The 24,260-nt window shown below is 42.3% G+C and overlaps 2 protein-coding genes across 2 annotated transcripts; both read right to left on the reverse strand.

The window, feature by feature from the left end:
- Positions 1-1,073: 1,073 nt before the first annotated feature.
- On the reverse strand, positions 1,074-12,932 carry daxx (death-domain associated protein). Its single transcript, XM_071536449.1, has 11 exons — positions 12,647-12,932; positions 11,809-12,059; positions 10,707-11,183; positions 9,758-9,889; positions 8,640-8,756; positions 7,395-7,626; positions 6,921-7,090; positions 6,477-6,636; positions 5,449-6,040; positions 4,504-4,639; positions 1,074-3,257 (listed from the first exon to the last, which is right to left on the reverse strand). The coding sequence occupies exons 2-11, from the start codon at positions 12,043-12,045 to the stop codon at positions 3,198-3,200; spliced, it is 2,313 nt and encodes a 770-aa protein (XP_071392550.1). The 5' UTR covers positions 12,046-12,059; positions 12,647-12,932; the 3' UTR covers positions 1,074-3,197.
- An 852-nt stretch (positions 12,933-13,784) lies between these two features.
- Positions 13,785-21,554, reverse strand: tapbp.1 (TAP binding protein (tapasin), tandem duplicate 1). The gene is made up of 8 exons (XM_071536455.1): positions 21,219-21,554; positions 19,357-19,551; positions 18,958-19,206; positions 17,586-17,945; positions 16,543-16,866; positions 15,385-15,486; positions 15,045-15,073; positions 13,785-14,920 (listed from the first exon to the last, which is right to left on the reverse strand). Exons 1-8 carry the CDS (start codon positions 21,277-21,279, stop codon positions 14,909-14,911), a joined length of 1,332 nt encoding a protein of 443 aa, XP_071392556.1. The 5' UTR covers positions 21,280-21,554; the 3' UTR covers positions 13,785-14,908.
- Between the last annotated feature and the right edge of the window lie 2,706 nt (positions 21,555-24,260).

Genomic DNA, 24,260 nt, shown 5'->3' on the forward strand with positions numbered 1-24,260 from the left:
GATTCAAACCCAGGACACTGCAGTTAGATGGTACACACCTTAACTGAGCCACCAGGATGCCCTCTTGATGGATTGTTTTGGATAGATTTTTGACAAGCTATTCTTTTGGCAGTGTGTGAAATAAGCTTTTGACTTTTTGTACCATATGAATGTTTATTCCCTGCACTCACACCAAGTCAGAGCACAACTGCACTCTTCTATAGTTTTATACTGCCGTATCCATCACCACATAGGAGCAACTCGAGCCAAACTAAGCACTTAACCGCTCTTAACTCACTGTACACTGTCTGGTCTCAGAGGCTAGGCAGGGTCAGTACTGGTCAGTACTGGATGGGACCACCTGCTGGGTCTAAGTGCCTCGATATTCAGAGAAACTTGCAGCTGTACGACAGCGATATTAACACGAGAAGCTAAAACGACAAATGAAGGCCACCACTGTGAGGCTTGAAACTCTGCAATGTAATCCGACGGGGCAAATGCGCATCGTCAATGTACGTCCACTAAGAGTGCTTGTTTTTGCCACTGAACCACTTCTGAACCACTGCTGAACCACTTTTGAGAAATGAGAAATGAAAATGAGAAATGAAACGTTTTTCTTTACCTTTCGCTTGACTTGACTTCCTGCAACAACTCAACTCTCGCGAGACTTGGTTACACACAGACCGGATCAAGCGAAAGGTAAAGATAAACGTTTCATTTCTCTGTTGGGTCCTTTCCACAATGTTGTCCGACACTTATAATAACAATCTGAGCGTGTCAGTGGCAAAAACAAAACAAGCACTTTTAGTGGACATACATTGACAGTGCGCATTTACCCCGTTACACTGCAGCCCGTTTCCGTTTCTGAAGCGATCTCGCTCAATACTGGACCAATTTAAAAAATTGTTGTCCCCTTTAGTCACTTAGACACAAAAAGATGGGAAAATAGGGTCCAGGATGAAAATACCGAGGTTACCCTTAAACTGTCTGAATTATAAAAGTGAATAAAGACATACAGCTGCAGCCTTATATAATATAGACATTGTTTTGTTCATACTGTAAAATACAACAGTCAGCAACACAGAAGCTGCGTCAGATATCAAAGATGATCATTTATTTTATCAAAAATAATAAAAAAAAAATCATCACAGTGAATGATGAACCATTCCTCTGCATAATTGAGGCCCATTAGATAGTAGCTGAGATAACTACACTCCAGTTCATCATTAAGATTGGTTTAAAAAAAGACCATTTTGCATAATTTTCATGTTGACTGTTTGGAAATTCACAACAAAGCAATAGAGATTCAGGAGGGAAAACTGAATGGGGGATTCTTTTAGCCAAGGATCTGAATTTGCCCCGTGGCCCAGAAAAGGCCCACAACTCAGTCTAAAAAAATACCAGGGACTCGATAAATTCATCTATCAAATCTTACAACCATTGTTTATAAAATTACAGCATTTTGGATGGGCCTTGCTATATTTTAAAGGGTTGATTTACAAGGTTTAGTCATTACTTTTAGGTATTTTTTCCTAAAATGGTTTTACCATTTGGGAATGAACCTCTCCAACTAGAGACTGTCATTAATGCTCAAACCCGGTGGAATCCAGCTGGGTCACGGTTAGGCTAAAAAATACTGGGGAAAAACATGAGGCATTTATCGTAACTGAATTATTAGCAAGTGTGGGCTTTACATGGATTTGGTCCAACAGAGAGCTACAGTGGATTTGGACAAATATTATCTGGGTTCTGAATAGGCTGGGCTCAAATGTTTAGGTCCGAGTCAATCTCCACAGACTGAGTAACAAGAAGTAGTTATCTGGACCAAGCAGAGGCACGGGTCGAACTCATCAGGGTCACGGTGTGACCAACTTAGTCCTATGTCTCTGAAGTGTTAAAGGGAATACATTGTTTTTTCCAATTTTAGACATTTATACCTTCAAACGTCTCAAAATCATGAGGAAAGTTTCTGCTTTTGTCCCTTAGCTACTCAAACAATAGCATATTAGCTTGGTCAGCATTCCTCATTCAAACCAAAAGCTCTCTGTAAGCTAAGGAGCCAACTTGCAGCTAACACATAAGTCTGAAAGGGGAAAGTGAACAATGCCAGTTTGCAGTAATTTAGTTTAAATGTTTTTTTGGAGGAGAAAAGTGTCAACGTATCCCTTTAACACCGCTGTAGTCGGCGCCCCCACCACCAGCAGCAGTAGAGTATAAACCACCACACAACTCACTCACTCACTCAATGCATCATCATAAATAGCAAAAAGAGCATGTAAAACAATATCATCTCAAAATGCTTTTTATACAGAGCTACAATCTCCTATTCTCTCTGGAAATAAATGCAATCTAAATATAAAAATGTAAACAAACTGGCAGAGAGCTACCGCAGCCACTGCCAGTCAAGAGTCTGTGAAAACGAACCCATCATCATCTCCCCCCTCCCCCTCCGGGACACACGTTGTCCACTGTTCACATTTTCAGGCACTGGTTTGGTTGTGTGGCAGAGGCGGGGGGGGAAGGGCTTCTTGTGTTCACCTAAACCACACTAACACAGTTCAAGAAGTCAACGGGCAATATTCCCAAGGGAAGAGAAGTTCTTTTTTAACTCTGTATTCAGAGCTCGAACACATTTCAATGCACACATACCTACTGGGACAAGCACCAATAGTGTCGCATTGATAGGGAATACAGCGACGCAAGTGAGTGATTGGCAACATCACCCAAAAGGTCGGCTGAGGCCGACTTTTCTGCAAGGACACAGGACAACCGAGGTCAACATCAGCCAACGTTTCTCTGGTCATAGAAAATAAAAATACTTCCAGGACACCAGAAGACAATCTAGGTGGTTTCCCAAAACCATCCATGTGTCAGTCATTGTTGTCCTGTTTAAGCTTGCTTTCCTGACAATATTAAGTTGCCATTATTCTACTTAAGTCCGTTTTGAAAATATACATATTGCCTTTGTTTGGTAATACGTAATGCAGTGACATGAGGTACTAATTTATTTGTGGGATTGCATTTATATCAGCACTTTTCAACTTTGTTTAGAAAAAGGCTTTCCAAACAGATTCTGTTTCTTTCTCTCTTTATAAGCCAACGGACAAGGACGTTCTCTGTGATGAGGTGCTTCTGGGAAATCAGTCCCAGAAGTTGAGATGTCCGCAGCTGAGGTGTGGAAGAATCTCGCAGTAGTGTAAAAGGTCAGGGGTGAAAGGTCATTCTGAGTCTGACAGGACGATGATCTCATCTGGGTCGCACTGGGTGGCCACGTTTACCTGGAAACACAAACAGTGACACAGTCAGGATAGGAGATGTGCAATCATGCATAATCACTGAATGAAGTCTGCCTCTCAGTCTCTCACACACACACACACACACACACACACACACACACACACACACACACACACACACACACACACACACACACACACACACACACACACACACACACACACACACACACACACACACACACACACACACACACACACACACACACACACACACACACACAGTACTGTGTAATATAGGGCTGGGCAATATGGAAGAAAATAAATATCACGATTATCAGAAGGAATTTTCTCGATATCAATATACATCACAATATCTACTTAGTTATGGAAAATCACATGTTAAATAATCTAACTGGTGTATTGTTGTATTATTGGACTGAATAGTACTGAACCTCTGTAATCTTCAACTGACATTCTCAAATACTTCAGAAATAATTTTGCAAGGGACTTTTGTGATTAGAAATGATCACAATTCACAATTAGAGCTACAACGATTAATGGATTCATCAATTAGTTGTCAGTTATTAATCGGCAACTATTTTGATAATCGAATAATTGGTTTGAGTAATTTTTTAAGAAAAATAAGTCAAAATTCTCTGGTTCCAGCTTCTTAAATGTGAATATTTTCTGGTTTCTTTACTCCTCTATGACAGTAAACTGAATATCTTTGGGTTGTGGACAAAACAAGACATTTGAGGATGTCATCTTGGGCTTTGGGAAACACTGATCCACATTTTTTACAACTAATCGATTAATCGAGAAAATAATCGACAGATTAATCGTCAATGAAAATAATTGTTATTTGCAGCCCTATTCACAATATCAAAACCTCAAACAATAACACTGATAGACGATAAATTATATATTTCCAAGCCCTTGTGTGACAGATACGACTTGAGTCAGGGGCAACCTGAGCAGCAAATTTATGAACAACCTGAACAATAAGACGAGATGCATTTTCCATTGTATTTACATTATTCTAGCTGTGTGGGGCCACAGCAACTAAATGGATGTAAAGGAGACACTGAGTTGGAGATAGTTTTCTGTCTAAACCAATTGTACATGAACTGAACAGTTTGAAAATCAAGGCATGCAAACCCAAAGTCTATTCTGTTAATCCAGAAATGGGATTGTAACCCGACTTTCGCAAGGTACAATCCTCATGTTACAAGCATGAATCGCAGGTTATGCCTTAAATTCTCATTTTCCATCTCGGTGCCCCCACCTTGTTTTTCTTGGGAGGCGGTGTCGACTGGGAGCTGGTGACCAGTTCCTGGGTGGGAGTGTCTGCCCTGGTCGACTCAGCCTGCTGGGGAGGACTGCAGCTCAAGACACCCATGTCCAGAGGGATGTCTACCTCACTGGAGGGAGAGAGAGAGAGAGAGAGGGAAGAAAGGATGAAGAGAGAGGCATGGGGTGATGAAAAGAAGAAGAGGAGGAGAGACAGAGGAGGTTTCAGGAAGGGAGGATGAGAGAGGAGTGAAAGAAGAGAGGGCAAGGGAGGGATATAGAGAGGGATGAAAGGAGAAAGAGGGATGAATTGGGGAGGAAGGAAGAAGGGGGGGGCGGGAGGAAGCAGAGAGGTAAGCGAGAAGGACAACACAAATCTGTCTGACAAAAACAACTTCGTAAACTTTAAAAAAGCAAAATTATAGAGAATTTAGAAGAACAGCTTAATTTTCAGATTGTAAACCACACATTTAATTTTTTTTTTTTTTTTTTTTTACAAGATTATTTTTCTGGGCTTTTGCCTTTATTATATTTTTTACAGTAAAGATAGACGGGGAAGATTAGGAGAAAAACGCAGCAGGACGCCGCACATTTTAAAAATTGTTTTGAAGTTTTGAATGAGAAAGGTTTTACAAGCTCTGGGGAATTGCAACGTGCTCTACCCAGAAAAGACAGTAAAACATTCAAAGTACAACCATGGAAACCACTAAAGTTAACATTACAGTTCTCACTAGCAGCGACATGTTCTTGTTTTCTGTATTTTATGTCCTGTTAGTTTTCCCCCTATACTGTCGTCTCATATCTATTTTATCGATTCATTCTGTTGTATTTTCCTGTTAAAAGGTCTCTCTGTGCACTCTCAGTGGGCTCACCCCTGGCCTTGCATAAACAAAGATTTGAATTGAACTGAATTAGCAGCATCCTCCACCAGCTGCCTTACCTGTCATGGATGATGGTGTGGTTGAGGTTGTGGGAGTTCGCCGACGTGATTTCCTCCCTCTTCCTCTTCCTGCTCCTCGTAGTTCTGGGGCTGGGCGGCGGCGACGTGCCATTGGTGGTCTGCGTGTCACATTTTTCTGCGTCCTCAATGGTTAGGATCACTACCGGTGACGGGGGCAAAGAAACCTGATTGGCTGCCGCTGGGGAGAGGTCCCTGGTGTCCTGAGAGAGCTTGCTGGTGCTCACCAGCACGGCTGGCACGTGATTGGAGGAATCCACAGCCTCCTCGTTTCCCGCAACGTCGCCACTGGGCGACTGATTTTCGTTATCGGGCTGCGTGGGCTCCGATTGGCTGGGGCTGTCTCTAGGGGAGGGGTTGTCAGACACCGGGGAGATTCCGGGCTTGTCGTCATTGGAAACGGGACTGAGTCCACTTGTGACCGGCTCTTTTTCCTCGTCGTCCTCATCCCTCTTAACGCTTCCTTCTTCCTCTCCACTACCGCTGCCTGACAACTCCGTCCCCTGCTCCTCCTTGTTGCTGCTGTCGTTTGCTTGCTCTGCCTCGTTGCTGTCCTCTTCCTCGTCATCATCATCTATAGAAAGGGAAAATTCTTAAATCATTTAATAAAATATTTCTGCTTGTCTCTCTGTTTCCCTCTCACAGTCATTGTTGCTTTCTCTTAGCACTCAATACACACACACACACAGTAATATGAAGCAAAACAAGATATGACGCTAAATAATCTTCCCACTTTTTCAGCGCTAGCTGTGCAGAGCTATTTGATGTCTGCCATCTCCATATGATCCTAGTTAGCCCAATCCAAATTCATTTTTGGAAGAGTCTGAAAAGCACAATCTGTAGACTGTGAAAATTTTATTTCCAGTCACTGCCATCATCACCAGTGTGTCCTGCCCTAAAACATTGATAACATGATAGCAAGGCGTTTCCTATACAAGCAATATACTGGATTTCTTACAGGTCTGGCAGGAAACCCAACAATGGAATAACTGTCAAAAATTCATCCTAACCTGGTCCACCCTGCTGGGTGCTGGCCTGGATCTCTTCCTCTATGTCTGGATCTGATGATTCGTCGTCTTCATCATCATCCTCCTCTTCTCCCTCCTCCTCCTCCTCTACCACCCCATTCACCTCTTTTGTTCCTTCTCCCTCCTTCTCTGATTTGTGGCCCTTGTGAAAAGGGGATGAGTGAGAGAAGCAAAGAGAGACAGGAAGGAAAAAAAACAAAAAAAAACAGTCATTAACAGTATTTTACTATGTTTTTTGACAACACAATCAAATTAGTTCAATAAAAGCAACGTAATTTCATGCGACTGTAGTGCTTTGCAATATTTTCAGTTATGGTTCCACATCTTCCCCACTTAACAAATACAGAGGAAATATTTCTAAAGCAGAAGACGCCTGTGATGCTCCTCCTCCTCCTCCTCCTCCTCCTCCTCCAGCTGCTGTTCTACCTCTTTCTCTTGCCTGTCTTTCTCCAGTCGTTTGGTCCTCTCCTGCTCCTCCGTGTCGTCTTGTTTGACAGCATACTTGGTGATGACCTGCTCCAGGCTGGACAGGGCCGTCTCCCTGTTGGTACGCAGCTTACGGAGAAGTGTGGTGTCCAACAGAGCCGGGTCCGAGGCTTTGGAGTGGGGGGGGGGGGGGGGGGGGGCGTGGAAGAAGGAGGGGAAAGTGACAGGGTGAAAGGGAGGGAGGAAAGAGAAGGAATGACTGAGTCAAATATGAGCAACTGCTGGTTATCAAATGTCAACATCTGTCTCCTGCATTTTGGGGTAATTTCCTGTAGTTGGCAGGTAACAAGCCATCGTTTGGAGGTCCCATTTTGTTCTGAAAACCTAGCTGGCTGGTAAAATAGTGAAAGCCGCTGGTGAATTTGGGGGTTCGGCCTGCCAAGCGGTAGTTTCCTGACCTGCCCACACTCTCACCTGGCTTGTAGAGGTCGGTAAGGTGTGAGCCGAAGTTGTACACCAGGTCAAGGTGGCGTCTCTCCTGCAGCTGGCTCCCTGTCTCGCTGAAGGCCTCCTGGGCGATCTGGTTCAGCTGCTTCCTGCTCAGGCACAGGTTGTAGCGTTCGTTGGCTCGCAGGACCTGCTGGAGGATGTCTGGGTAATCCGGAGGGTTTCTCTGGGCCTCCGGACTGTTGATGTAACGCTCGATCTGATGGGAGGGAGGGACACAGGTAATCAGGAGGACATCAAAACTATCTTAATAAAACTGCTACCAATACAAACAGCTCTACTACTGCTTCTCCCACTATACTAGTTTATTGGTATAACCATACTCTAACCAGGGTCCGTATCCCACCCACAGACTTACGGCTGTCTTTGTTTTTACCGCTGTCCTCTTCTTTTCTCATGTAACTTTGGTTCTGTATCTTTTGTTTGTCTTGATTGTGAAGCACTTTGTAAACATTGTTTCAGGAAAGTGCCATACAAAAAAGCCATTATTATTACCACAGCTACTACTACCACCACCATCACTTAAGGCTGGGTATTGGCAAGGACCTCACAATATGATACGTATCACGATACATGGGTCACAATATGATTGTATCATGATACATTGTGATACGATACATATTGCGATACATTGCAATACTCTAAATAATTTACTGAAAATTTAAAAACAGAGCTGCTAAACTTGCTATGTACCACCTGGGTAGTCTAATATGTACTTCACATTATATTGATGACTCAGCGGACGAATTGAGTCAAAATGATTTAATTCAAAGGGATTTGAGGGAAATTTAAGGACATTTTAAATCTGTTTAAAACATGAATAATATTTTTTTATGTATCGATATGAGGGGCTGGAAAATTGATACAGTATGGAAAAAAATATTGCAATACTCAGCTGTATCGATTTTTTTGCACAGCCCTACTATCACTCACAATAACAATAATAATAATAATAATGATAATGATAAACACTGATAATATTTCTACAGGCTTACGCGAGCTAAATTTGTTCAGTCTTACAAAACTCTTCTTAAAATATATTTTTTAAATAATTTTTGTAATACCTCTTATTCTTAGTTTCTCTTTGTTCTTATTTATTATTGACTAATTACTCAAACTGGTGTAAAGTGCTGCTGTTTTTAGCTTCAAACTGTGCGGCTGCAACAAAGAAACCCCTAAGGACTTTGTCTCGACCCAGAGCAGCCAGATCACCTTCTTGTTGATCTCTGGATAGCGCGTGCTGTTGTAGACGATCCGCTGTTCAATCACTCTGCCTGTTAATGTGCTGCAGCCCTTCAGATCACACAGCTTGTCGTAGATCTTCATCATCTGGAGGAGAGGAAGAGGAGGGAGGAGAGAGGAGTGAGAGAGAGACTGGGGAGGAAGGGCGACGCTGGCCATCACACACCATGCACTCATCCATCCATCCGTTTATCTATTTGCAGCCAGATTTGCAATTCCAGGATGTTCCCCTTTCCTGAAAGATGTCACCCCACTGCTGACTTTGTTTATGTCATGATTCTCTGGATTGAGGGCATTTTCTCTGACTGAGCTGCTGACTGTATGTAACAGCTAAGCATGAGTAATTTTAAATGCTTAAGCCAAACTCTTCAAGAATCTAGTGAATATAACTAAAAACTTTAAGGCCAAATAAAATCTGGCTTGGGGCAAATGTCTTTCTTTAAAACAGAAAAGTCTCTCAGAAGGGCAACCTGGTTCAGAAAGCAGCAGTATGTAGTTACTGACAAAACAAAACCACTTTATATCAAAACAGCAACACATTTTCAGTATATGCCAGTAAATTACTTCAAGAGAGAGGAGGAGCTCAAAGAGTCAGCAAGAGAACAAGCAAGAGAGAAAAGGAGTGAAAACTTGACTGGTTGAATAAAAAGTTCATGAACAACTATCCATGACATCACTAAAACTTTTTGGGTATGTATCAGAACAGCTTTTTCTGAAGACTTTTTTTTCTGAGGTATTGGGAAATTATTCTTGACACTGATTTTTAGGTATGAAAAGGCATTGAAAATCTTCAAAATGTTGGATTATTACAATGCCATCTCAAATTTCTTCTAGTTTATGTACATTTTTGTTGGGGAAATCAATTATATGTACTGTGACTCCGTTTAGAAAAGCAGATGGCAGGGATAAACATTTCACAGAAAAAAATGAATTCAGCACATAATCAAATGTGCTTTAATTTACCCATGACAGTATTTAAAAAAAATATATATATATATAGGTTTACAACTAGTATGAGAAAAAGCCAAAGACACCCAGCCGGATTCACGACCATAGGAGCCCCCACCCTAATCAAACTCCAGCCTGACCTTGCGTTTGAGCCTGTGCTCCTGGATGTATCCGGAGTCCTCGGCTCCCAGGTCCTCCAGACTCAACTCCCTCTCCTGCAGACGGCGGATCTCATCGTTGTAAACCTTCAGCAGGTTCTCCAGGTATGCTATCTGAGAGACAGGAACAGACAGGAAGAGGCATGTCACTCTGCTTTATATCACCTTAATTTATACACTGCAAAGAAAATTCATATTCCAGACACACTGCCTTGGTGAGGTGGTGAACAGAGAGAGGAAATTTATTTAATTACATTCCACAAGGATAAGAGCAGAGCAACCCACACACACCTTTGGGTGAAAAAAGCCTTCATGAATCTTTCCATAAACTGAGATTCAGGCAAAAAGCACTGATGATAGTCTCCAAGGACTGAAACATCTGCTGTTTTTTTTTAAATTCACTTCTATCTATTATTTTTTTGTATTTATAACACTCATGTCTGAATAAAAGAGAATTTTGAGTTAAAATATGGTCTGGTTCATGGAAGCTTCTTTGCCCAAGGGGACTGGTATGTAGGTTACTTTACTCCTGATCCTTACAAGATGTTCTCCTCAACAAATGTACCCAGAGCAACCTTTTGCATTTCAGCTACTACCATAAGCACAGTATCAAAGTCTCTTTGCTATTATTTTCATTACATTACCCCTATAAATATTGAATTTTGTCTCAGTGAGATGAGAATTTACTTTTTTTTTTGCATGTTTTTGTCAATGGCCTCTATAAATTGTTCACTTCTATTTGTTACAAGGCAGCTTTTCAAATGTAGGTAATCCTATTCTGTATCAGGGTTACGTGTGTGCCGATGCCTTCAGGTCTCAGGTACTACACACCAATAGCAGGCACAACATTAATCCAGGAGAGGGTTTAGCCAATAATATCAATGCACAGATTTCAGTCAGTCACGCCACAGACTACCTGTTCAGTACCAACCTGTTTCCTAGATGCCCTCCGTGTCTTTTTCTCCTTCTCTTCCTGATCTGCCTCATTTTTCTCCTCCTTGTCATCCTGCAGCCCAGAGGTGGAGGGTTGCTCATCTTCCGCCACAGTCTGCTCGTCCTTTTTCACCCCATCTTCCTCCTCATCTGCCTTTACTTTGGTCTTTTCCTTCCGTTTTAGCGATACAGAGGTAGACGGGGAAGAAACTGAGGCTGAGGTAGAAGGCCCGGGCTCGGCCTTGGCGAGGGGTTGCCTCCTCTTGGCGGCGTGCTGCCTGAGTACGGTGCACAGCTCGTTGATGTAGACAAAGGTTTTGGAGCGGTTGGCCTGTGCGCGAGTCAAGCACCGGCCCAAGGTGTTCCTGAACTCCACAGAGGAGAGGAAGTCGGGGGAGGCCTTGCTGTGCTTGGTTTGGAGGAAGGTCAAGACCTCGGGGCAGTCCTGGGTGAGAGCCGAGCAGTGCTCCACAAACTGGTGAGAAGGGGGGAAGAAGACAGGGAGGGAAGGAAAGTGGAAGGGAGAGGGGAGAAAGAGAAGAAAGGAGAAAGACAAGGAGGGACAGAAAGAGAGCAAGGATGGGGGAATCAGGGAGGAAGGGAGAACAGATCGTTAGAACAAAATGATAGATACAGTAAATGGATAAAGGATTAGCATGAGGAAAGAGATGGAGGGACGGTTAAGAGGGAGACCAGTCAAAATACTTTTGCAGCAACAGGGTTCATCTCAGGTAAAGACAGAGCAAAACAGGCCAATCAGTTGGTTAGTCCTTCAGGGTCTAGTAAGTAGAGCACAACCAAGCAGAGGTCCAGCAGCATCTCTTTACTACGGCTGGGTAAAAATACTATACTATTTACATTGCGATTAAACTTTAAATCAATCACTGCCATATGTCAATACATTTTGGCTGTAGCTGGTACTTGTGTCTAATGTACCAGTCATTTTAGCAGGTAAACAACCATCATTTGGAAGTCCTATTTGATTTAAAAGATCTAGTTGGCTTGTAAAATAGTGAAATAGGGTGGTGATTACTGGAACTTACCAGCCACTATGGCCATTACAGGAAGAAAAAAAAAGTGTGCCCTGTGTGCCAGCTCACCTCAGTGAACAACCTCTCATTCTCTGCCTGTAGGACATGGCTGTCCTTCTTCGCTGAGGCAAAAGGCGACTGGGTGATGTGGGTGGGGGCAGGCTGCTGGGCTCTGAGTGGCGAGATGTGGTTGGCCGGACGGCGAGAGGAAGAAGTAGTGGCAGAGCACGAAGGTTGGGGACTCTCCTCTTCATCATCATCAAGAATTATGATGCTCTCCGCCATCGAGGCGGGGGCAACTGCCATCCAAAGCGCTGGTCCTGCTTTCCAACAGTGGGGAAAGAGAGAGAGAAAAATGTTCATCAGAGCCACAGACAGCAACAAGATTTCACATTAGCACTGGATAGCTGAACCCCTTATGGTCAGGTGATAAGAGCTTCAGTGGACTAGTGAGAACATGATGACATAAACACACAGAAACATAGCCACTGCGGTAGTGGATTTGCTCAGCTCCGTCTAGTCATCAGACTCCAATGCACTTTCGTTTGCTGGGAATGCAAAGGAGCCATTTCTAGCGTTGTGTTTTGCCGATAACGTTAGATGTAAACAACCCTAACCCTAACGAAACAGGGCGCTGGGATGATAGCAGGTCGCCGTCATTAAAGCTGCCCGGCATTTGTCCATGTTTACAACATGATCTGTAGTTTGCCACATGAGATGAGCAGGCAGACAACACAACCGCTTTAAACGGGTCATGCTTTGTCAGACACTTGAAAGCGCGAATTTAAACAGCCGAGTAGTCGAGACAAGAACACAGATAACGTTGTACAGTATGATGGGGAGCAGACAAACACTGAGGAAGGCAAGTTTGCGTTGCCACACACATAACATACTCACACATACGAACCTCTTATTTTGAACTGGTTGACTTGGAAACAAAAGAGGGTAATCCACCAGACTGTGCACCATTGACGTTAAAATTCGGCGTTAGCTAACCTTAGCACTAGCTAGTTAGCAGTGTGACTTTGCTAATCAAATAATGCGCTGACAAAACAACGAACCAGAAATAAAACCGGCATACTGTCGTATTGTGTTGTTGGACTTAGTTATATGCATAGATTGGAGATTATCTTGTTCATTTCTTCTGTAAACTAACGGACTTTCTGTTTACCAAAACAATGCTCGTCAATTTAACTACGGGTTAGCTGTCGAGCCAGCAAATTCACCCGCTCAGGTCTACCAGCGTCAAAGCCTCCGATTGGTTGACAGCAGTACGTTGTTCAGTAACGCCTATGGCCATTGGCTTACTTGTTCCCGTTGTAACGCGTCAGGTTCAAGAGTCTTGAAACCGGCCTTGGTGTATATGCCTGCCTTGTGGTTTATATGGTTATAAATGTAAACTATGAAAGCTTGAGGGAAATAAAAAATATTTGTGTTTCCATTTACTAAAATTCCATACTCAATTGGATAGTTTTTTGTTTTCACCCAGGTAAATTGTATTGTATTACTCTCAAACATTGCTGTATGTTCAACTTTAAGGCTTTTATTTTGAAAAATACAGACAGGATGTCATGTGTTTTTGTTTAACTGTGGGCTTGACACTAGTTGCAGGACGCTCTACCTCCCTACTAACCTGTTATAAAGCTACTTTGCAACATATTTCAGGTGGTTTAAACCAGTGGTTCTCAAACTGGGGTCCGGGGACCCCCAGGGATCCTTGAGGGGGTTCCAGGGGGTCCCCAGCAAAAAGGGGAATAATTTATTTTCACTATAATTCCATCCATAAGTAACACAGTGACAGAATGTATGACTATTTTGGTCATGGGTTTCATACACTTTCTGTAATAAAACAACTAAAAGCAAAAATCTTACCAGATGGGGGACCCTGGGACAAAATCTTATCAAATGGGAGTCCGTGGTCTAATTTGTGTCAGTTTAGGGGTCCTTGACGTGAAAAAGTTTGAGAACCACTGCTTTAAACAATATGACCTACCAGTGTGTTTCAGAACACAGTCGTTTCCAAGCAGGACAATGGAGGCAACAAATATTTTTTAAAGAACACTTTAATTGTGCAATGTGAATCATCCAGTGATGAATTCTAAAACAGCTCGTTTGCATTTTACCCGAGTGGAAATGTGTGCTCTCTTCGTACCATTTCCTTCAATTTCTTCTGTCACACATATTCAGTGTTGCATTAGCCCACCCGTTAAGAACAAAGCCCCACAAGCATTAAACATTTTCCACCGCTGGGTAATGCCTGGAGTTAGAAAATTATTTCTCACATTGTCTTCACGATACACAAATAAAATAAAGTAACAAACCACATACCCCCCTCCCCCCCGCACACATACGCAAGAAACCCATGATATACATACATTTAATTCCCTTTAATTACCTATTTACAACTCAATTTCAGAAAATCTTTCCCAGCAAGGACAATAACATTCAAGCCGAAAAATAGAATTGTACAGTCTACACTTTACTGTCCAAGATCACTATAATAAGATATGTTAATTCTCTTTGAAGGTGGATATTTAACACACACATATAATGGCTCAACTACACTCTTACAAACTCTCTTCCTCAACAGTTTATAGTTATTTGGCTTGTAAGCATAAGGGTAAATCCCCTTTTTTATGTTGATATATTCAGAGTTCCTACACATTTCTACATTCCACACCTTTTTAGGCATTTTTTGGCCAATGTTCATTATAATATATGCTGACAGTAGCAGGGCAAGCAGAAGACTGTTCTTCAATACAACAAATATCACAATAGGTGTTTCTGGAGTACAGAACAGAACAGCAACACTTTCCCAGACTTTTCTGAACAATTCACAACCTTGTCAAACTTGTTTTTCACAATTTTATAAAGCTGTGTTGTAACACTCTTCCTGGTACTCTACAGCACAATATTAGAACATTGCTGGTTGTGTCTATTGCTAAGTATTATACTATTTAAACAGGATAGTGAAATTCAACCAGAGCTCAACCAGACTTCAACCAGTCATCAGTGGAAAAGGTGACTTCAAAAATTAGACAAATTCAGCATTGCACTAGCAGTTAAAAAAAAAAAAAATCACTGTCCATAAATTATAAAACCGGACACCATAAAGGAAAGGTTTGACGGTTCAGTAGCTTGCTCCCACAGTAGTCTGCTTCCTTCATCTTCACTTCTCCTTCTGTAATTGGAAAAAAAGTTGAGTTATTATTCAGAAGAGAAACGAGAGACGCAAAGAGGCAACTTCCAGGTTATAAAACTGAATGTGAAAAAAGTATTTAAAAAAAAAAAAAAAGTAAAATTACCTTCTCTTGTTTGTCAGCCTCATCTGAGCCTGGTTAAAATTGAATAAAAAACAAAAAGTTAGATGCATGCACGAAAGGGAAATATCTTATCTGCATCCTTTATAGTGTATATGCAATGTTCACAGCACACAGTTTCATCCCATATCATTGTACAGTATTATTATTCTTATTAGGATTATTATTATTATTAAATGCTGAGATAGGATCCAGCTGTCACGCAACCATGAAAATGATAAAGCAGGTGGAGAAAATGGATATATGAATGAATGAATGAATTATTATTATTGTCATTATAGACGGTAGTTTTCTGGTTGTTGTGTTTGACTGGATCATTTTCTACCTGAGCTGATGAAGGTCCAGGAGACGAGCTTGATAAGACCGTACAGCACCAGGGCCACTCCAACCATCGCCATGGAGTCTTCGATGGAGGGGGTGCTGAACCCTGAGAGGTGTGCAAGAAAAAGACGAAAGAGAGGACTCAAGTCTTATTTGATCTCGATTCATTTGCATCTTTGTTATATATTGTATTTGCGGTGCAGAATCATAGCAGAAACAAATGGCTCTCAATTTAGTTTCAGGCGGTAAGTGAATGTGTCTATGTGTAGAAACGCCCAATATTCAGACTGCTGCCTCCTCTCTATAGTTGTCTAGAGTCTAGAGTTGATAACACAAAGGTGATCTTGCCGTTCAAAGGGCCCCATAGCACAACATGATCATAATCTACGGTGCTGTGCAAAAGTCTTAGGCACATGTAAAAAAAAATCTGTTGTTGCAGCCATTATACCGTATATGTATGGATTATTTGTTTATTTTTTTGTAATATTCTTTTTGAACACTGGGTGGTGTATGGGTGCAGAAAGGCATATAGGTGAGCTCACCAGGACAGGTACAGGTGATTGGAGACCGGGATGAGCACACAGTCTTTGACCGTGTAGCGATGCACACGCTTTTGTTTGTTGTATTTTGTGGTATTATTAGAATAAACGGTCTCGCAAGCTACGGAAGTCGTCTGTATTGAGTGCAAACTAGTTTTTACCCAGTCTAGCAGTCACTCGGTGGCTTTGAGTAGCAATAGTCACCACATCCGTAAAGCCTAGATGTTTTCAACCATAATGAAATGAAAAGTTTCTAGGTATAAAAAAAAATACTATAAAGAACAGTCTACTGACACACTAATGCAGAAAACAAATAAATAAACATCTAAGACAAAAATGTATATACAAAATCTAGGGTGCCTAAGACTTTTGCACAGCGGTGTCACTGTGTCTGCGGAGGCTTGATAGGGTTGTTGATCAATATCAATGACTCAGTGATTACTTAGCCGGGTGCTGAGATTTCTGGCTTTCAAAACTCACTTTACAGCCCATACTCTGTTTTGAAATAAAAACTCGCTGCCCACTGGCATTTCAAGACTCCCCCACACCCCACACATTTGATAAAGGTCATAGATTACTTAATAATGCCCCTTTAAACCAGCGGTCTCATTGTAATGCGTTACCGATGACGTTGAGGGTGACGCTGGCCCGTCGCGTGCCTCCAGGATGGACAGCCACGCAGGTGACCTCCCCTCCTCTGCCCAGGTCCAGTTTGGCCGTGTCCAGCTCCAGCGTGGTGGTCTGGCTGAAGGTGCCGTCCCAGGCCTGCCTGTGGCCCGTCACGCTGCCCGATCCCAGGGGCTTGGACTTCCCGTCGGCCCCTGTGAACTCCCAGCTCAGCTCCAGGGAGAGGGGGGCGAAGCCGGACGCCTCGCACTGGACCTTCACTACCTGGCCTGGGACAGCGAGGGGCAGAGGGGAGGGGAAGATGGAGAGGGATGGAGGTTCTGGGAAGAGGGAGAGCAGAGTGGAGGAGAAGAGAAAAGAGGAAAGACAAGAAGAGAGAAGGTTAATAATGTAAATAATGTCACTGAGACGATTTGGTTTATTCCTGAGCTAACTATGCTCTTGACAATATGACAATACATGAACACTAACATGGACAGGGACTGATTATTAGCAGACTTAAGCACAATTCTTCTTTCAAGGACTATCTCTAGACTTGCAATAACCCTCCAGAGAGAGAGAGAGAGAAGGTTCTCCATCAGTCTGACATCAGTCTGAATTGTAGTCTGCTATTTTAATTTGCAAAGTGCCTGGATCATTATGGAAAAATATTCAATTTTGAATCTACTGCTACTCTAAAAATGTCCTGTCTTGATTCAACCTATACCAAGTTCATGAAAGCTTTTGCATGGTCTGTTCTAAACACCCGGCGACTGGTAGATCTTTCCTGGGAAAAATCCTCTGCTGCACAGGAACAGCAGTTTGTTTAGAAAAGACAGAAGAAGAAGAACTGGGTAGTTAGCATGAGCAGCGATAGCCATCATGGCTGAACAGACAAAGAAAAGAGAAACTCAAACTGCATCAACAGAAAATCCAAGAAAGATGCCACAGTCCCGCCCACACTGTTTGATTGACAGGTGATCTGTGATCTGTCAATCAAACCACCGCTTGGCACCAGAGAGGTCAAGCACAAGGGTTCAGCGCATCGCTTTTCCCTCACCTACAATCTCCAGGTCGACCGCCACCTGGGCCAGAAGGTAGGGCAGGTACACCGTGCAGATGTACGTCCCCGAGTGGCGCACTTTGGCTTCCCGCAGGATCAGGGAGGCGTTTCCTCTCTCGTGCAAACCCTGAAAGTCCAGCGCCGCCCCTTCCTCCTGCGTCTCAGCGAAGCGGTCCGTCTTGCCGTCGTAGGCCAGGACCAACCGCCCGTCACCCCTGAACTGGTAGCGCCACTCCACGGCGAAACCCGACCCGGAGAGAGGCGAGGAGGAGTCGGTCCAGAAGCCGCAGTCCAGCAGCGTCGGTTCACCGAGTCTGGACTGCACCGAGACCGTTGTACTGGACACACTGAGGACCACTGAGGAGATACAGAGGTAGAGGCAGAGAGAGTCAAACTACCACATCTGACTGAAATTAATCACATGCTACATAATGCCTCTCCACTAGAAATTGGGCTTGTCAATAGGGCTGGGTGATATGGTTGAAATCAATATCATGATAATCATAACGATTTTTCTCGATATCAATATATATCACGATATGGTTCATGTATGCAAAATCACGTTAAATAATCAAATGAATGTTCATCTCATTGAACCGAATGGTGATGTTAGGTGTGGTGTCAAACAAAACTGAAATTTTCAAATAATATTCCTACCATACCTCATTTTATCAGAGTTTTTAAGCAAAATTTGCTTGTCATCATCAATTTAGACAGCAGAAATGTGTGTCACGATATCAAAATATCTTCACATCATCACGATATGATTCCACTGAAAGACGATAATCGATAATATTGAATTATCACCCAGCCCTACTTGTAAACTAAAAATATTTATCTGGCAAAGACAAAAAATGTACTGGCCTGCCTGCTCTTCCACTAGACTCAAGATCTGCGGTCTCTGTTGACTCTTTTAAAAAGCAGCTAAAGACTCATCTGTTCAGACTGGCCTTTGTCTAACCTTTTGTGTCTATATTTCTGTGTGTTTTTATGTCCTTTGTTTTCATGTTTTATTGTTTCTTACGAGTTGATGGTCTTATTTTAACTATTTTACTCCTGTGAAGCACTTTGTGACTTTGCTCTGTGAAAGGTGCTATATAAATAAACTTTACTTACTTTACTTTTCAGTGCTATTTTAGGTTCAGAATCAAGTACTACTAAGAGCAGATTTAGATTTAAAGCAGTGTAACAGGCAGCCAATCAGGAGCCTGTTTGATACAGAGCCGTTGTTTTATGTATTTCAATGGTTCATGGTCAGAGAGAGAGAGTGTACGGTGGCCAGGAGGGACGAAGTTTGAGAAGTGGCAAATCGAACAGTCTGCAAAAAGCTTTAAGAATCGGCCTCTCGCTCAGCAGCAGAACCGGTTACCGGCGGGCTCTTTGGTTGCCGTGGGAGCGCGCATGATACTGGAAAGCACCAGCTGTCCGTCGAGCCCCTGCAGGGCGGCCGAGAACCAATCGGCCTGCAGGTATATGGGGCTGAGGGCGGAGTCGGTGAGCGCCGCAGACCACCGGAGGGTGGAGGGCTGAGGCAGGAAGGGGTTGAGCTCGCACTGCGGCTTCTGGACGGATCCCCTGGGCGGGTCGAGGGAGGCGTGGCAGAGGGTGGCGGCCGGGTCTGGGGGGAGGGAGAGGGTGGGAGGGAGAGGATGGGGGGGTCAGAACGGTAAATATGTAGGAATATGTGCAGAAAGTTCACGCATCGTCACTGACTTTGCTTACATGGGAATGATGAAAACGTGTTCAAGTGGGTCATTTTAAAACTAACCGGTGATATAGTAGACTCTGTCAGGGTTGATGTCAGAGGGAGGCTGCTGTCGATGCTCTGGGCTCCCACCGTCTGCCTCGGTCTGGATGTGCAGCAGGGACTTCTCCTGGCTCGTGGCTGCGGTCAGGCCTCCTCCTCGACCCGTCTTCTCCTGGACGAACCAGCACTCCAAGACCGGACAGCTGCTGCCATAGACTTTAGGACAGAGAGAGGGAGAGAGGGAAAGAAGAGGTAGATACAGCGTCGTATGCTGAGCAGCCCACTAAGATGTAAGAGTAAATTAAGATCCTTAATGAAAAATGAACACAATATTCCTATATGTACTTACGATGTATCTGTGGTATTCAATAGTGAGTGTATACTGCTTTCTCAAATTACACTTTATGGTATTTTTTAATCTCTTATAGTATCATTACAATATTCCTATAATATTCCTATGGTGAATCACAGTTTTGCTGTGATGTTTGTGTGGTATCCTTCTAAAATTCATTATAGGATTATTATAGTTACAGACATAAAGAGTTTGGTAGACTTGGATCATTTGGGTAGAGTTTGTGATTGGGATCTTGTCTTTAATTCATCTCATTCTGTAAAATGACAAACAAACTAGAAGGGCAAAGGTATTTATAGACTATTGCATAAACAAATAGAATTTCAACGCAGGGGCTTATAATGAAAAATAAATAAATTAATCTATTCATTGAATGTATAAGTTTACAAAAAAGTAGTACAACAAAACAGTAGGACAAAGGCCCCATATGAAAAAGAGGGAAATCCTGTAATTAATTTTAGAAGGATGATATATAAATATTAACAAATTGTACCAATTTTGTAAAGAAAATCCTTAAGTAATATCATAGGAGATACAAAAAACTATGATAAGGTCGCTATAGTATTCGATACCACACAGACACACTATAAGGCAGTATAAGAATATTATAGTGATTTACAGGAAACCTTGACAGGCATGAGAAAAAAAATTATTGATTCTCTTGGGGGATCAAATGTCTGTGCCAGTTGTTTTAATGTTTATTTCAAAATGACAACTCAAAAAGACCAGGGGGGAAAAGAAAGGGGATTTAGAAAAGGATGCTGCCGATTTTTTCACCTTTTCGTGAACCATTTGACTGACATAAACACGGCGGAGAAATGTTTTTTTTTTTTTTTTTAAAGCGACAGCGATAGACCACAGAGTCCACAAGTAAATTAGAAATACACGAAGGATAATGTTCGCCTGTTAATCGTCTTCCACCAAAAACACCGGGAATCAAGTGTAACAGTTCAAATTTTATTGGAATGACTAAATTACAAACTATGACTGTCGAGAGTCTGCCAGAAGCCTCGATACGTGCCGTTTTCTCTTCCAGAGACAACGTCACGCGAAACTCCGTTAAAAAATACGGCAGTTTAATGTGAACTACCTTACATCTAAAAGCACATAATTGGTAGAACATGAAGTAAGACCTTTTAGGAACCGTTAGGGTCTTATGATAAATTCGGCATACAGACAATCTACAAAGCATCACTTTATTTCAACAAAATATTAACTTTTACACAACTGGTTCGCGCTACGCACTTCCGCCCTCCACCGTGCATTTTGGAGTAAGAAGCGTGTGGGAATGACAAGTAAACCATTTATAAATGTAAGAAAATGTATTGAAGTGAGTGCTGCATGGCGCATGGGACTAGGACTATGCGGAAATTAAGAATAGCTCATAAAAATGGCTTGAGTCATGTTTATCTGGTAGATTTGTCGATTAGCAATGTAACATTCAATTTTTGTCTGAAGTTATCTCCATACAAGAGAGCTGCACACAGGGTCGAGGCTGTCAAGCAGAACATAAAATCGATAACCACGGTACCTTGGATGAAGCAGGAAAACGCAACCAGGGACAGCTTGTAAATAGTAGAAAAATTGGTCATGGTTGTCTGTCAGCGTCTTTCCCTCTGCTCCGGCAGGTACAGATTCCTCTTTTGAGTTTATTGCATGGACAAAAAACAGTGAATTGATCGGTGGATTTCCCCCGCAACTCCCAAACTCATTTTACTTTCACTTTTACATGGCGTGTTAAGTCAGCAAGAAATAAAACAACAGTAGAACTTCCCGTGAAAATTTCAAAATAAAACCCATATATTTGCACATCTTTTGTGTGTGGCAAGTGAAAATACATACTTAACCTACTTTTCCCCCCAAAAAAATTGTCCTTTTCCCTGCATATACACACACAGCCATACCGGCCTCTGCAGGAATTAGACTTGAACTTGAACTCATGTCTACTACTTTGAAATAGTCCATTGACTTTACATTAAAAAAAAGTTCTCCACCTCCACAAGTAGAGGGCGCCCTCCTACAGGGAATAAGCCAAACAATATTGGGGGCGTGTTCCATTACTATTAGTTATCCCTTCTTTGTGTCCTTGCTTCCTTCCTCTGTAAAAATTGGTGCTCTGTTATAAGATTTTCTCATTATCATGTAAATCTGAGCACGCGCCCGACTGCTCTGTCTACAGCTGAGTCCTTTAATCCAGAAAATGAAGAGTAATGATGAGCAAGAGGACATGTGAGGAGGCAAGGATTTTGTAGTTGAATCAAACCTGTCTAGGCCTTACTATGAGAACAGAGGTCAGCCCAGGACAAGAGGAAATGATAACAACACTACAAATATAGTTCATTTATTCTCTTTTCTTTCCTGCCAGTAACTCCCCAGTAGGAAAACAGTCACAGCTACTGAACTTGCTAAGATTTTGCCTCCGTCTAAAAAGTCTGTTGTCATCAGATGGGACTCACTACAGTATGACATCACTGTGTTTACTGCAGGAGGGGAGATAGACAGTGGGGACCCCAGGAAACACACTTTGGGACCCACAGTGAAAGTGGACTTGTCACTGTGATCAACCAACTTCCGTACATCCACATCATGACTGAGTGTCTTGCTGTGTCACATCAGAGAGAAAACTGTAGTGAGGTTTGGCTCGTCGATGGTCATTGGTGGGTTTTATCAGAGAATATGTGCTGTGCTTCTGACTTTGATTCTCTAAATCCTTCTCTAATAAGGAGGATTCTTTATATTCCAACATGGTTTTATTTTCTGTTCATATCAACAGTTAAGTTTTGTTTTTATGATAAAGCCACATAACAGTTTATCTATGCATGCAATCTGTTCAAACCAAATAGTTTGTTTTCCTTCATAGGGAGCAGGTCTGTATAGACTTAAAGCCAATTTTACACTCTCTTTTCATTACTTTTTAGACCAACGCCCATTAAGTTTTACTAAAATTCATCTTTCGTTTTCTAAAATATTCCCACTGACACCAGAAGAATGTGACGAAACAAGGTTTGCGAGAAACTTCCCTGGCCTGAGATAAACAAATGAGCAACAGCCTCTGCCCTCTCTGTTTTCTTCCGGGTGTGTGTGCCAAACTGTGCCAGCGATGCCGTTTCTCTGTCGACCAACACACACCAGACTGCAGGCACACAGACACACACAACCCCTCCCCTCCCAGACACACACACACACACACACACACACACACACACACACACACACAGGCAATAGCGTTGCCCCAAACAAAGCCTAAAATAACAGACTCATCAGGTGATTTCCCAGAAACAGTATAGATGGAGTTACACTATCTGTCCACAGGCGGCGCTGTAACACTGCTCATCTCTCTGTGTGGATCTGACCGCTATGAGACCAACTGGTTCTCACAAATACTGTTCATGGGGCTTTCTATTCATAAATGCAGTTTATCACTTCAGTCTTATCTGGTTTGGTGATCTGCCTCAGACACACCAGAACTAGCAGGACCTGGCAGAGAGATCGAACAAAACACAGGAGTTCACCATGGACTTTGACTTTATTAATTTTATTAATGCTTGCAGTAAAGTAGGAAACAGAGCAGAATTTTACATAAAGGCACTAAAATCATGAAACCACACATGAACAAGGCAAAGCACAAAAATATAAAGATTAAAAGGAATTAAAAGATCACCAAAATTAAATTTTAAAAGGTATATGTAGGCCTACATTCAAGGTTCCTAAAAACAAGTGTAGCACAGACTGTGTTATAAACATGACACTGTATCCTCTAGGAACTGTACAATAGGTGAAAAAGATTTTCCTATGCATGTGAGATTTAATGGTTCTTGGTCACTTAGTGCCTCTGCTTCTGCCAAATAATTAGGTTATTATAAGAACAGTTCCTATCAAAAGATGAATTTCATTAAATGCTATTTCTTACAAAATGGATATGCAGAGCTTTCCACCCAATGCATGCTGGGATAGGCTCCAGTCCTCTGTGACCCTGAATAGGAATAAGCAGGTAAACACAATAAATTGATGAATGGTTGAGGAGTTGGAAAAGGAGTTTTGGAATAGAGCCCTTCTTATATTATGTTGAATTTTGTTTCTGTGAAGTTCAGTGGTTGAACTGAGAAGAAGTTTATAGTGTCTGTGTCATTAAGTGAAAATGTGCCAATATGCAAATAATGCCACACACAACGCCCCGATGATCAGAACAGGAAGAGTGAGTGATGTGTGTCTGCCATTTCAGGACAACAGAGGGAGAAACAAAATGGCAGCATGCACATGATCTCAGAGTGAAGGGCGTGGCATCATGATTATGTGTGCAAGTATGTGGTTGTATGTGGTTGTATGTGGTTGTGTGTGTGTGTGTGTGTGTGTGTGTGTGTGTGTGTGTGTGTGTGTGTGTGTGTGTGTGTGTGTGTGTGTGTGTGTGTGTGTGTGTGTGTGTGTGTGTGTGTGTGTGTGTGTCCATGTGTTTACTGGAGGTACTTTCCAAAGCCATGCAGCGCTGTGTTTTTCGTTGCTATGGTTTTTAGTGCAAAGCCGAAATACCAGCTGAACTCTGGAGAAAATGAATATGGATATAATGAATAAATGA

Source organism: Centroberyx affinis, unplaced genomic scaffold (assembly GCF_046629955.1).
Source record: "Centroberyx affinis isolate AG114_WGS23_722 - 3 ecotype Tasmania unplaced genomic scaffold, CSIRO-AGI_Caff_v1 ptg002873l_1, whole genome shotgun sequence".
In the NCBI taxonomy this organism is placed as follows: domain Eukaryota; kingdom Metazoa; phylum Chordata; class Actinopteri; order Beryciformes; family Berycidae; genus Centroberyx; species Centroberyx affinis.